The following is a 15,443-nucleotide window of genomic DNA, read 5'->3' as shown; positions in this document are numbered from 1 at the left end:
CTGAAGCCCGGGCAGCTTGAGTCTCGTGTGCACAAAGTTGTTCATGTAGAGTATGTTTCAGTATTCGCGCGGCTCTGTTTTCTGTGCCGGTGGGCACAGTACAAGGGGTCTTTGGAGCACTTTGAGCACCGTTTGAAACTCTTCTCCTCGCCTAGGATTGACTGCTTTGCACGGATGATGAACATTTCCTTACGTTTGAGAAGACCATCCCGGATGGTGGATGGTAAAAGGATGAGGATGACTTCAAGTTTCCAGTGGCTCTTACTAACATTTATTCTTCTGTATTTAATGAATCAAGTAAATAGCCAGAAAAGGGGTAAGTACATCTGAGTCTTGGAGAATAAACTGATTGCAATGCCATTGCTATTTTTTGCCATTACTGTTTTGATTATGAGGTGTTCCTGTGTCTTTATTGAACCCCTCAGGTTTTCTGTGGTTAAAATCCATTTCTTTGCAATCTTTTTTTTTTTTCTGTGTACTTTTTGTTCTCTTTTATAAAGGCCCATAAAGGTAGATGTAAATATTCTTGCCCCATTAAAAAAAATTAAGATATTATTTACATAAAATAAAATTCACCCTTTTAGGATAAAATTGTGTGAGTTTTGACAAATGTACACAGTCATGTAAACACTGGCACAATCAAGAAGTAGGACATTCCTCATTCTAGAAAATTCTCCATGCTCCTCTGTATTTAGCCCCTCTCTCCCCGCCTCCAGCCAACACTGACCTATGTTCTGTCTATAATTTTGCTTTTCTGAATGTCACATAAATGAAATCTAAATATCTTTCTTTAATAAAATGCTGTGTTCATCTTTTTTAAATATATTGAAAATGTTTGTGTAGATTTACTACCTCATTTATTTTTATGAAGAACATTATCCTTTTGCCCCTGAACTTATTTTTAATATTATTTCCATAATTAAACATCACTTTTCCCCCAGGATCACCGTTGAGTAATTTTATTATGATTACTGATAATTTCTAATGTATTTCTAACGTTTTTGTTTTCTGTCATATAAATAGTTTTATAATTTATTGCTTTCCTAAATGCCATGCCAATCGTGTGTAAAAACTAAAAAAATCTTTTTCAGAGACATTTATATAGAGTCTGAGAGGGAATAACCTTTTTTACACTATAATTGCTTTATTCACTCCCTCCTTCCCTCTCTTCCTTCCTTTTTTGCCTTTTGTCCTCCCTCTCGTACCCTCCTTTTTTTTCATTTTCTTTTCAGCATGATGATTTTTCATTGTATAGTGCTTCTGTATTCCATGACCTAATATTATTTTATAGGTATGAATAAGCACTATTAGGATTATAATCTTCTGACTCATTTGTTACTTTTCAGTTGTTTAGGCCTACACAAAAGACATATTTTTCAGACTCGTGTCAGTTCATTACTGTGTAAATGTCATATGCTTCATAAAAATCTAAAGATTGGTTATGGGGTTTCCATGCAGGTAGCAGCCTGGTAACAGGCAAAGAGACAGCAATGGCTGCAAGTGCTCAGAAGCTGTGTTTGTGGGCATGGGGAACACGTAATTTTTACTTGTAGTTATTTGTTTTGGCGGAAGGAGTGGGGCCAGTGGGGCTATTTAAAAAATCTTCTAGGCCCTCTCTGGGTCTCATCCGTGACTCTACCGTCCCTCCCTGCATTTATCTTAGTGGCTGGAGGTGGGACTTTGATGGAGGCCCAGTCCCTAAGTGGTCTAGTGGTTGGCCCACGTCCATCGGTTTCCTCTCATTTTTTAATCCACAGCTACAAAGAGAAATCTAAAACCAGTCCCTCCTGTGACTCTGCAGTCAGTCCTGCAGAAAGAACCTGGCTCCTGTGCAGACACATGTGCTCATACTCATGACTAAAGATGATTTGATGTGTTGACCTTTTTACAGTGCAGTTAAATTATTAAGCATGTTGTGTGTGTGTGTGTGTGTGTGTGTGTGTGTGTGTGTGTGTGTGTGTGTTTCTCTCCTTCTCCAGGGGCTCCTCGTGATTTGAAGTGTATAACTAACAATTTGCAAGTGTGGGACTGTTCTTGGAAAGCACCCTCTGGAGCAGGCCATGGTACTATTTATGAAGTTTGCATTGAAAGCAGGTAATAGAGATACTTTGATTACTAGCTATAACCTAAAGGTCTTCAATTGTAGAACATAGAGATTTTGTTCCAGAAATTTTTTAATGAAATTTTAAATCTTAGCTGTTTCCTAAAAAATCTGAATCTTACGTCAATCAAAGTGGAAAAAAACCCTTCTCCTGGTTAAAACTTTCTTTTGTTATATGAATATTAAGTATGGAACACACCTTGAATATGTTGTGGATTCTGATCTGTAGAGAAGTTTAACTGGTCTGTCCCACACCATCTGTCTAGATCAGTTAGGTTGAGGTTTTGACTCTGCCAAACGGGAAAGGTCAGGTCTGGAGTAGGCAGTTCAAGGCTGACATGGTTGTTGATGAGAGACCCAGGTTCCTCTTTATCATGCTGCCGTGCCACCTTTGGCAGAGGGCCTCATGGTCCCAGGATGCTTGAGGAGTGGCCGTCATGTCTGCCTTTCCAGAAAGCAGTGAGGAAAAGAAGGGTGTAAGAAGTCCCACACAACACGTCTTGCACCTGCTTGCATCTTTTTGGCAGAAGTCAGTCAAATGAGGAAGCCTCTTTGCATGAGAGGCGGGGTAGTGTGCCTGGATAAACCTGGGGTTAATGTAGGGACAGGGAGAGTGGACGTCAGCAGGCCAGTCGCAGGTCCCACCACCTTCCCCCTCTCGGGCGATCTTGGAGAAGGCCACAAGCTCCGAAGCCTGGAGGTGAGGCCTTTGGGCTCTCTGCAAACCAGAACATTCTCTTCGCTGTCCCTGACTCCACGGGCCCAGGCAAAGTGGTTCAGCGACACCAGAGTTGTTCAGCACGACGGCTCTGAGGCCAGTTGGCTGATGGACGGTCCTAATGCGAATTGACATAAGTCTGCATTTAAGTACTACTCAGGTTTTCCCCGTTTGGTGTACATTTATTGAGCATTAGTCTAAGCTTTGTGGGAATTTGTCGACCAGGAGGAGCTTGGTTGTGTTGCAGAAACAGCTCTAACATCTTATTTGCTGTGAAAATAAAGGCTTATTACCTGCTTTCGGCCTGTGGCCCTCTGGGGCCAGCTGGCATCTCTACCCCGAGTCTCTCCGCAGGGCCCCCGGCCTAGGGCTCCCTCACCCTCCAGTGCATAAAGTGCTGGCTTTCACGGCTTCCTTCCTGAAGTGACAGATGTGACTTTCACTCCCATTTCTCCACAAATAAAGTCGCATCGCTACGCCTTGCCTCAGAGGAGTGGGAAGTGCAGTCCTGCTGTGAGTCCAGCAGGTCTGGGAGAACCTGACAAACCTGGTAAATAACATGACTGGCTCACCTCAGGCCACAGGGAGAGGGAGTTGTTCTGGCTCTCTGTTCACAGGAGACAAGTCGTAGCAGTGCTGTGGGTCAGGTGCTGCCGGAAATGCGGAAATTCTATGTGAAGGGCCGACGGAGCATTGACTGAGGAGCGTGGGGTGCCGGAGAGGCTGTTGGAGGGGTGATTGCGGAGTACGAATTCCTGGTCTTCTCAGCAGCAAAAGGACAGAAGGACATTCCAGCCTGAAAGGATAGGGGCTCAGTGGCATAATGGAACTTATGGAATAGCACGATTTAGCGAATTCAGGTGGTTCTGTGTTACTGACACCTAACGAAGCCTCCCGCTGTGAGGCTGAGAACAGGTGAGCCGACCTGTTCCGTGGTGGTCCCTCCTAGCGAGTGACGTGGAGAGGCCCGCGCGAGGTGCCGGGCAGGGACGCTGGGACGCGGGGACACCGCAGAGTCCCTTTGCTTGAGTTCAGATTTGCATGGGACATTAGAAATATACATGAATAACGGTAAAAATAATATAAATGCGCTCTTGAAAGGTTCAGAGGGCCATGAAACCACAGAGGAGAGGAATGACTTTTGTCCAAGGGATAATGGGTGGGGAACTGGAAGAGCTTTGGAAACAGAGCGGATGAGAAAGTGTTGTTCAGACCAAACCGTGAGCCAAAACAGGAGCAGTGGCCAAGTCGAGGGTGCGTTTGAAGGGCCACAGACAGCCAGTTTCATTCTTGTCCTCTATCTGTGGAGCAGCATCTGCACGTGAGACTCTGTGATGGTCTTCTGTAGAGGGGTGGGGGGTTAGGGGAGCAGGCGTGTGCGGCTCGAGGGAAGGCTGCAGAGGGAAGGCTGGTGGGAGTGTGAAGGGCATGCTGAAATCCTGAGTTTCTTGAAATGACCATCTCTGCTTATCACTCGACTTTCTGGCCCAATCTGGTTATTCATCCTCCATGTTGATGCACTTCCCATTAACCTCTCTTTTCTCAGTCTTAAAACGCAGTGTAACCTATCGTGTTTCTGTATGAAAGAACAGAAAGTATTTTCTGGTGCATTTTGTGTTAATCAGGCTTTTATGAAAATTGCACTGTTAGTTTTATCCACTAATTAAAATGTGATTTTTTGTATTGCAGGTCCCATTCTTGTTATCAGTCAGAGAAAACAAATGCTAAAATCCCAGCTCTTTTACCTGGCGATCATGAAATAACCATAAATCGTCTATATGACTTTGGAAATCCTATAAGTAAATTCACACTAAATGAAAAAAATGTTTGTAAGTATTTGAAAAGAAAATTGATTTGAAAATAAGGCAGCAACAGTGCTTTGTAATTGGCAGAAATTTACTCTTCTTTTGAATTACACTTGTTAGACTAATAGTTGCATTTCCCCAGCAACCATACTGTGGATTCCGGAGCATAGCCCGGATGAGGAAGGAAGGAGTCAGAGTAAATGTCACAGAGCTGACGATCCTTTCCAGATGCGGGTACTTTTCTTGGCATCACTTCGCTTCGTTGATTCCTGCATACCTTTCAGAATTCCTCAGGTGTCGCATGCTCTAGGAAGTGGTCTTTGACTATCCCCTCCCAGAGGAGATCCAATTCCTTTCTTAACATTCCCTTAGGCAGTGTGTTTTTCTCCTTCGTGGCATTTCTCACAGTTGCGTTAATAATGTGTTATGTAATAAGGCACTGCGTTTGTTGCTTCTGCAAGAAATAGGCTCAGTAGGGCAGGGAGTGTGCCTTCTACACCTGGCACCTCGCCCACTGCCTTGCACTTGGCAAGCATCTTCTACACGTGTGTTGATTGAATGCCTACGACCTATGTTACCCTCGTGACATAGCCCAGACTGATGGAGATGGAGATTTTGCTACACACTGAGACCTTAAAAACCCCAGTACTCTTGACTCTTAATGGTGGGAGAAGCAGGTTTCTTTCTCTCCTGACAACTGTGAGGGCGTGGCATTGTAATGACATTATGATGAGTCTTATAAGGATGACTTACTTTGCAACAAGGAGAAAAATATAATTAAATTGGTGACTTGTTCAGTTTTATAGATAAGATGCATGTTTGGAGTGGTCTGTGTCTGAGATAGAACAGATTTTGAAAGGATAATAACAAAGCGTGCTTTCCAGGAACTTAGCATCTGTCTCACTGCCTTTTAAGTTAAAGAGAGAAGAGCCATGTTTGTTCTTTTCTTTCTGTAGCTGTATGTGAGATCCATGTGAGAATGTTTTGAACAGATCAGCCATGATCTCAATACCCACAGAGAAATACTGTTAACACTTAAGTATATTTTCTGTGCATATACATATAAACAGTGAGGTTCATATTATTACCTCGTAACCTGCTTAACAGAAAACAGAGTTTTCGGTTTGATATCTAAATAAATCTGTATTATTTGTATAGACTGCAGAGTATTCCACTGAGTGGAGGTACCGTAATTACTTAAGTGACTGATTATTAACATTGAGATTTTTATTTCTGGTCTTTCAGTGTAATAACCAATGCTTTAATGAACATGTTTCGCACATATGTGTTTCTGATTTGTGTGATGATGTCCTTAAGCTAAATTCCTAGAATTGGGAAAGCTGCATTAAAAACAGTCCCTTGTTAGGACTTTGATGTCCATTGCCAGTTGCTCTCCAAAACTTTTGAGTCTCTTTGCATTTGAGTCTCTTTGCAAACGTCACACTAGAGGGGACTTGTTCTTCACTTCCTTGCCAGGACTGGGTTTTGTCAATTTCTCTTAGTTCTGCCATTTCAATCTGGTGGCCCCCAGTTAGAGCACTTTGACTTTGCATTTCTGTGATTACTTTTTTGGAAAAAATGATCAGTCATTCTCATTCTTTTCTGAACTGTCTGTATCCTCTCTCATTTTTCTCTCGTGTTGAAACTCAGCTTTTCCTCCATCAGTTCACAAGAGCTCTCAATATTGTTATTAATTCTGCCATATTTCCTACAAATAATTGCCCAAATTTAAAATTTACATGGTTTTCATTTTTATATAAATATACTCTCCTGCTATTTTTCTCTGAGATTTTGGTTTTATTATCATGCTTGATTTAAATCTTTTACACATCTGGAATTATTTTGTAGTAAAGTATGAGGAATCTAACTTAATTTCATTCCAGATTTTTAAAAAATTCCCCAGGATTCTGTCAGAGAGCCAGTTTGTATTGTCTGATTTTTCAGTAGGTATTGAGAAGATTCTGTCTGGGAGCTGCTTGAAGATGTCAGTATTGGATAAAAAGAAGTAGAAAGGGGTGGGGGGGTGCCTGTGTGGCTCAGTTGGTTGAGCGTCCGACTTCAACTCAGGTCATGATCTCACTGTCCGTGGGTTTGAGCCCCGTGTCAGGCTCTGTGCTGACGGCTCAGAACCCGGAGCCTGCTTCAGATTCTGTGTCTCCCTCTCTGCCTGACCCTCCCCCACTCATGCTCTGTCTATCTCTGTCTCTCAAAAATGAATAAACATTAAAAAAAAAATTAAAGAACTAGAAAGGCAAATCAAGACAGATTCTGGATGACTTACTAGAATGATATAGTTCATTGTTTTTGCATATCATGTAGTTTGTTGATAGCATTTTTAATAATACTGGGTCTGATTGTGATTAGAATATTAGATTAATAGTATCCCAATACTAAGCTGCTACTATTATGATAATACTGCTAAGAAAATTGAAAAGCAAACTAGATGAATATAAGAGAGGGAGGTGGCTGCATCAGCAAATCTTTGAGTACCTGCTGTGTTCGGGAGAAGCTGTGGAATGTTGGTGCAGTTGTGCGTTAGAGGATCTGGAGTTTGGGGCATTTGGCTACTTAAAAAAGTATGAGAAATTCAGTTTTCTTCAGATGCTTTCAACAGTATACATATAAAGAAAACTAATATATATATATATATATATGTGTGTGTGTGTGTGTGTGTGTGTGTCTGTGTGTGTGTACAGTTTTTTTTAATAAGCTTCTAATTGGCCAGGGCTAGCACAAAAATAAGTCTTTGTAAGACTTTTAGTGTCTTAAGTTTCTTAAAATAACCTGAAAGTATGGATCTGTCTGAGGCAGAATAAAATCATGTAGATCCCATAAATGAAGTAGGGAAGCCCCCATCTTCTGATGTCCTGAGGAAGAAGAACATGGAGGTTATAGGTATAGATGTACTTGCTTTAAAAAATAAACACAAATGATTACATTTCTTTCCCAGCTGAAAAGTTCCTGTTTTTTAGAAAGCAAATTAATATTGTCCTCAAGTGTCCGTTTTAGCTGGAAAGAAATGCAGATAATAGATAGTTCATGGGAGCTTAGGGAAACTTCCCTTTTACTCTGAGGATGTATACTATGAAGTAGTGAGAAAAGTGTGTGTGTGTATTTAATCTTTTCATTTGTATAATTGTGATTATTACCTTCCTTAGCTTAAAATACTGTATATGACTTGTGTTTTGAAGAGTAGCCCACTTCTATTTAGGTAACATGTAAATTACGTGTACTTTTCAGGGAGGGAGCATCTTAATAGACAAATACTGCCTTTGTGTAAATGCTCCCATAATCTTTAAGTTACTGGATCATGACATCCTGAAACACTTGAAAGAACCATGTTCTTAGAAGCCTCTGCTCTGGGTGATCACACTGGCACCTTGAATTTCTTGCTCCTTGTTTGCTCCTTCTATTTTATTGTTGTTGTTGTTGTTGTTGTTATTATTATTATTATTATTATTATGTTTTTATTTTAATTCCAGTTAGTTAACATATTAGTTTCAGGTATATGATATAGTGGCTCCTTCTGTTTTATTTTATTTTTTTAAGTTTATTTATTGTATTTTGAGAGGGGGGAGGGGCAGAGAGAGAGAATCCCAAGTAGGCTGCATGCTGTCAGTGTTGGAGCCCAGTGCCAGGCTTGAACTCATGAACCGTGAGATCGTGACCTGAGCTGAAACCAAGAGTCGGACACTTAATCACCTGAGCCACCCAGATGCCCCAGTGGCTCCTTCTGTTTTAAAAGCAGTTCCTACTTAAAATTTGCCCTGTAAAGCATCCTCCACTGTCCTCATGTAGCTGTGAAACTGTTGACTTTGCTACATAGTGGTTAGGTTTTGAATCCACATGTACTATTTCCTGTACAGCCATAAATATTTTACACAGATCCAGTGTAGAGCAGTGTGCTCAGCAAATTTCAGCTAAATTTATTACGAACTTATTCGTAAATCCCAAGACTAATTTGTATTGATTTGCTCTGCCACTTTTGTTATAGGCCTTATAGTGCAAATATAGGTTATATAGTGCTATGTTCTTAGAACATTTGGCTACCCTACCTCTGGAAAGTCCTGCAGTTTGTGCTTGCCGTGACTTATTTCACTGGCCCCTGTGCTTTTTGGGGAAGTGCTAGGAGAGGTGTGAGCCCCCAAGAACATGTGTCTCTGAGTTTCTTTTAACTTACCTTCACGTTGTTATTTGAAGAGAGAACATGCAGGAAAGAATCCCAACATTGTCTGCCCTTCATACCAGAACCCTATGTTTCATAGAACAGAACAGGTTCGTATCTTATGTGTTTTTCATTGAGCCAAACTATTTTAGTAATTTACTCATCCCTTGTAGGTAGGGAGACTTGAAGATTTTGAAAAGTAAGAAATTTACCATTTTCTCCCTATGAGATACTATATCCTTGAGCATGTTTTTTTTTTTTTTTTCTTTTGTAAGGCAGCTTCAGAGCCCATTGCCCTCCCAAACTTCTCTCTCAAATATTAACAGTATCCTCACCAATGTCGGTGGTCTTTGTTCAGTTTTCCTCTATGAACTGTCTTTATTTGGCCCAGATGACAACCCATTTCTTTTGGTCTCAGCAATGCTGTATCTTCTCTGGTTTCCTTGTGCCTCTCAGGATTCTTGCTGGGGTTCTCTGGCTCCTTGAGGCTGTGACTGTCTATTGGTAGCTCTCAAACAAGCTTTGGCCATTTTGAGTCTGTGTTCAAGTTCATTTCTTCAGCTACACTCAGAGAGTTCCTCTTGAGTCTGTGTCCATGGTGCTGATGGTCCCTGTTCTCACTTGCTATCTGCAGACCTCTCCACTGGTAGGCTCTACCTCCCCAGACACTTGGTCATCCAGAGCCTATCCTCCCGTTTCTTCCCAATGTCAGTGATTCCTTTTGCCTGCTTTCTGGGCTAGAAACTTGAAGAAATCTTAGATGTTTCCCTTTCTCATTATGCTAATCCCTCATTTCTTCGATCTGGTCATTTCTTTGAAGTGCCTATCAGGGTTTTTCCTTTTCCATATCCCTCATGCACATGATGAGGTATCACGATCCATATCCTTGCTACCCTGGTCAGCCTTTCTCCAGTGGTCTCCCACTTAATCACATTATGTCTCCCAGCCCTCTGCACTGCATTGCATGCCACAGCTCAACTAGCTTTTCTGAAGGACTTCTTACCCTGCTGAGTACTTCACAGATCTGCATGGTACCCTGTTGGCATCCTCACTTAATGCCTTGGTCATTCCTATGGTCTTGCTGCTGTTTACAGATACCCACACCAGTAATAGCTCGTAGCATCCCCAGGTGGGTGACTTCCACCAGCATCGGGGGTTCTGACACTGGGAGATGAGTGGGAAGGGTGCAGAGGAAACAGATGGAAAGGTCTACCAAAGCAAGCTTTCCATATTCCGTCATTTTCTTAGGCTTGACCTACAGTTATCCAAAGGAAGCTCCTTTACTTCTCTCTGATGTTGCCTATTTGTAGATTCCAGACTGATGACACTATAGTATTATGGGAACCCGGTAGCTGTTTGTATAAGGAAACATACTAAGATTTGATAATAATTTACTCAAATTTGACTGATGAATCATTGGGAGCTGCTTATACAAATAAATACATATGTTCTCTTTTGTCAGTAATCACTTTGAGAGTTTGCTTTTAATTCTTGATTCTTTTTTGATCAAGAAGGAATAGAGTTTAAAATAGTTGATTAACGGAATTACAATATGAAGAAAACATTACTTATTTTACTAAGTTTGTCTTTTGTTTTTTTTCCCAAGCCTTAATTCCAGATACTCCAGAGATCTTGAATTTGTCTGCTGATTTCTCAACTTCTACGTTACACCTGAAGTGGAATGACAGGGGTTCTATTTTTCCCCGTCACTTAAATGTCATCTGGGAAGTTAAAATTCTGCGTAAAGAAAATACGGAAATCATAAAATTAGTAAGTTTGAATCAAAATAGATTTTTTTTCTTGTGACATTAAAGAAACCAAATAATTTTTAAAAGATTTTTAAGGTGGTATCAGTGAACTTTTCTTTACAGTGTTAAGGGAGTAGATCAACTATCCTTTCAGGGTTCATTAAAAACTATATGCTATGACTCAAAAATCACTTAATTATTAAAATGATGTATAACCATTACAGTAAGTTTAGGAAATTAAGGGAGGAATAATGCATGATTCCACCACACAAACACAGTAAACATTTTTCTTTTTCTTTCCAGCTTTTTTCGTGTGCGTGTTTTTACATAAACAAACGTATCCATATAACTTGCTATTTTATTTTTGTCTAATACTATAAACATAAAAATAAATGTTTTGAAACCTATTTAGTCATAGTAATTGTTGAGAAATTTTGTATAAGCCTGTAAATTTGAATTTATCTGAACCTGAAATAACATTATTACATTTAGTAGTACATGTTTTTTTCTCTATTTTTAAAAATTTTGTTTATGGTTTCCTTATGATCTGCTTTTAGTTTGCTCTTAATCGCAAGGATGATGAGGAATAGCAGTGAACAGTTTTGACAGCTGGTACTTGGTAATCCCCCCTTTTGTTCCTTGATCTCTCTTCCTCCTCAGTGGATTTGAAATGTGCTTAGTTATAGATTTAAGAATTGGAAGACTATCTCATGATTTTACAATTATTTGCCTGAGTGCATAGATAAGATAGACAGTAAGGTAAAAAAAAATAGAATGACTCTGTGCTTTATAGTTACTGTCTTGTTTTTCCTTTCTGACACTCTGTGTATGACATTCCTAAAATGAGAGTCGCCATAACTGTAGGCAACATGTCTCCAGTGCTTCCGGCAGGGCTGACACCTGTAAAACCTCTGCAGGTGTTAATTCCTTGCGTTCCTGACCCTGCGGTAAAAGCTCTGTGTATGTTCTTTGCATCCTCACAGCAGGCCCATGAGGGAGGCACTATGAACATCATCCCCATTTTATAGATGAAGATACAGAGACACAGGAAGACATTAAGTAGTGGAGCCAGGACTCGATCACAGGCAGTTTAGTTCCAGTCTGTGCTCTTTCTTACCCACCACAATTTCTGCTACAAAGTAGATATATTTATTTTTGTGTAAGGAGCCTTCCCTTTCCTTTTCACCAGTGCAGACTGAATGTACATTCAAGACCTAAGTCAAATCCTGCCCCTTATTTTAAAGCCCATCCTAATTATCTCGGCCTAAAATGCTCTCTCTTTTCTTGAATTTCAATGCAATTCTTGTCTGTCAGTCTAATTTGCAAGTAGCTTTGATATAGCTGTTCCATTGTTGTCTTATAACTATTGCTTATCTGAAATTGTATCTTGTGGCTTTTTATCATGGCCTGACACTTTGTGCTTTGGGTTACCACTTACCCTTCCCCAAACCTCCTTTTTGTCATTTGTGAAGTGGTGCCAGTCTTTGCTTTAGTGAATGATTAGTGTTATCTGTAAAGCTGCTAAACAACTATCCATTGTCATTACTTCCTTTGGGGGCTCCCTGAGGGCTGCTAGAGTTAGAAGGCTGATCTTTGCAGCATAAGTGAAATCAAGCATACATGAACAGAGATGCTATTTTTAAGATCATCTAGCTCATTGCCACAAGATACGAAAGAAGATGGCACTGACAAAGTAGCAATTCCCTACTTTTGGGGATGTGATCTTTGAAGAAAAATCTTTGTATCGAGCAGTAGAGAAAGAGGCAAGAAAAACAGAGATAGAACAAATTAATTTTTAAAAAGTGAAATGTAAGAGGGCAGGTGATCCAGATCTATAGTAAAATGTGACATTTTTGTTTATAATTATATGTTATTAATACCAGCATTTAAAGCATAATTGCTTATAACCTGTCATTTTGTGACAGGTTATATGCCATTATTTTGTGATAGTTTAAGAATCAAGAATACTATACGTTAGTGTTTATTTGGAACTTTACCATTTATGCCCATGGCCTCATATGCAGGCAAGGAAGCATGTGCTGCACAGACCAGGATGCCAGTGACTCCTGGGAGCTACGCAGCACCCTCCCCACCCCCCCCCCCCGCCCCCCCATATTTCTCTCCCTATAAACAACAATTTTCAATTCTTTTACCTGATTCTTTTATTATGTATTTCCATTTTCCAAATAGCATGCTTATGTTTCTCTTTCTTCATTTTTCTTTTCAGTTTTGAGCAATGTTTTATTTTAACAGTGGGTAATGAGAATTTAGTCCCCTTGCCTTCCCTGGGCACACACACTTGCATGCTTCCGTGCTTGCTGTCTCTTACATTTCCCGTCTTTTTCCAATATCGTTCTCTCATTCTGCTCTAATTTTTGGTAGACTGGCATTCATTGTTTGTATTATGGTTATATAAACACTATCCACAACTGAACCAAGTAGTGTATTATCATTTTCCTTTTTTGGGGGTACAACTTCTTGTCTTGTATTTTTAGTTTTATTTTCATGCTCCATGAATTCATTCCTGAATCCTCTCCAAGTTTTATGAATCTCCTGTTGAAATGTCCACACACACTAGTATCTTACCAGCTATACATTTGTGAATAGCTCTGAGACCTTCTGACTTACTTCTCAACACTTCTTACAGAGGGTTCGCGTTAGATAATGTTTGTACAGCAGGAGTGTGGTAAGTAGCTGAGGACTCTCACGGCCAGAGGTTTCTCAGGAGCTCCAGCAGCCTCCACTCCTACCAGCAGCCCTTGATTAGAAGAGATTAATACCCAGGTATACATGTAACCCATCCAGGGCAAACCTCTGTGTTTCTTTTTGGCACATTTGTTATGAAGCTGCGGTCCAAGAGGTCTCCTGTCATCATTCAGGAGATTCCTTTTACCTTTTTCTTACAATGGATCCTCTTTTTCCTGAACTCTTCCTCTTATTTTCTCATTTTGGTAGAAGCGTATATTCTCATAGTTGTTAGCTATTTATAATTTATAGATACTCTCTGTTACCTACAATGATAGCTTCCAGAGATAGATAGATAGATATAGATAGATATAGATAAGATAGATATTTTTTTAATTAGTTGCTAACAAAATTTAAAAGACTGTCAGTTCCAAATATTGAGGAGAGGTAGAACAGTTGGAACTTTCATACACTTCTGGTGGGAGTGTAAAATGCTACTTGATAAATTCATTAAGACACATTTCTAAAAATGTCTATTTTGCACTCATTCATGATTACTATTTTAGCTGGGTATACAATTGTAAGTTGGGGAATTATCCTCAAGATTTGAAGACATTGTTCCATTTGTTTCTCATTGTGGATCTGTCTTCCTTTGTTGTGCTAGACCGTCATAGGCTCCTTTCAGTCTCAAACCACATGTCTGTCAATTTGGGAAATTTTCTTATTTTATGTCTTTGATTTCTTCCTCTCTGTTTTCTCTGTTCTTCAGAAATCAGACCTTCTAGATTGGGAAGTAATTTTCTTACTGTTCTTACTTTCTACCTGTTTTTTTTCCTCAATTTTCTGAGCAGTTTTTTCTTAAACTTTATTTTACAGTCTGATTATTGAATTTCTATTAATATATATTTTTTAATGTACAAGATATCCCTTTTCTCTGTTCTTTTTGTTTGTTTAATGGATGCAATATCTCTTCTTACCTCTGAGGACATCAGTTACCTAATATTTTTTCCTTCTGTTCTGTTTCTTCAAGTTGCTTTTTTCTTTATTTTGATCTTTGACCCTCAGAACTTTTTCTTCAATTTCTGGTCATCCTGGTTGCTGCTCATATTTTAAGTGGCTCTTAAAGAAATTTTTTTTTATTTTTAAATCTAATAGGAACTTCTGTTTGCCATCCAGGGTCTTGTTGACTGAGATGTTATTGTAGGTGATTAGGATGGGCCATCTAGTTGGCAGAATCTTAATAGTATTATTTTAGGTGTTCATCTTGACCTGTTCCTATGCTCCAGAAAATTCATTTTGGTTCCTACCAGGTGAGTAGGAACTCTGCCATCAGCCTCCTAATGGCTGAGGAGAAGGCAGGAGCACACCAGCCTTCACAGTGCATAGGTTAACAGTCTTCCTGGTTGTGGTACCATATTCCCCATTCTCCATTCTTTCTGAGGTTCTTCATGCCAGAGATATTTGGTTTTACTTTCCCAGAGCATGAGTCTCCCATCTGCCAAGATGAAGAGGAGTAGTCTTTTGGTAGCACAGAATGTGGGAGGGGATCTGGGTGTCTAACATTATCTTCAGACAACTTTCAAGCAGCTTTCTGTTCTGTGCCTCACCTTCACCTGCATTTCCATAGGAGCCTGGTGCATACAGCCCTTTCCTGAGCCCTTTGGCATTTCCATGGTAGAAGTCAGGTTGTTTCTGCCTTTTCCACTGAAGGCTTCAGGTTCAGCTTTCTCAGGTCTTCTGAGTCCGTTCCCCTTGTCCATCAGCCCTCCACCATCCAGAATTTCACTGGTGGTGTTTCTTCTCCTGTGTTTGCCCTTGTGCATCTATACCTTTTTAAAAAATCCATGCACTTTTGTATTGGAGACATTTCGGAAGGTAATAGAGAGGGAAATGCAATTATTTAAGCTGTTGTCATTGGCTGGAGGTCCCGAGGTCTCTTTTAGTAGATCTTCAATATTTGATTGAAATCCTTCCCATTTTTCTCAATTGAAATTAGTAATTTATATTATTTTATATTACTTATAAGTTGCATATTTAAAAATAAAACTTGAGACATATAACACATAGATACAAATCCAACCTGAAACAATTTTTTGTTGAAATGCTGCTCCTCTCTTTGCTTTTAACTCTTTTTAAGTTATTTATTTTGAGAGAGAGAGGGGCACAAGCATAAGAGGAGCAGAGAGAGGGAGATAGAGGATCCCAAGCAGGCTCCATACTG

General features: G+C 39.8%; 1 protein-coding gene across 2 annotated transcripts in view; it reads left to right on the top strand.

The window, feature by feature from the left end:
* The window catches only part of LIFR (LIF receptor subunit alpha), a 78,536-nt gene that overhangs the window by 24,599 nt on the left and 38,494 nt on the right, over nucleotides 1-15,443 (top strand). For both annotated transcript variants that reach the window (XM_078445086.2, XM_060637624.3), the window contains exons 2-5: nucleotides 156-316; nucleotides 1,980-2,094; nucleotides 4,509-4,648; nucleotides 10,396-10,559. In XM_078445086.2, coding sequence (XP_078301212.2) covers nucleotides 175-316; nucleotides 1,980-2,094; nucleotides 4,509-4,648; nucleotides 10,396-10,559 — 561 coding nt within the window. In that variant the 5' untranslated portion in view covers nucleotides 156-174. The remainder of the gene's footprint in view (nucleotides 1-155; nucleotides 317-1,979; nucleotides 2,095-4,508; nucleotides 4,649-10,395; nucleotides 10,560-15,443) is intronic.

Source organism: Panthera onca, chromosome A1 (genome assembly GCF_046562875.1).
Source record: "Panthera onca isolate mPanOnc1 chromosome A1, mPanOnc1 haplotype 2, whole genome shotgun sequence".
NCBI classification, from domain to species: Eukaryota; Metazoa; Chordata; class Mammalia; order Carnivora; family Felidae; genus Panthera; species Panthera onca.
Note: the sequence above shows the minus strand (reverse complement) of the source record. Positions and strands in the feature narration are given on the sequence as shown.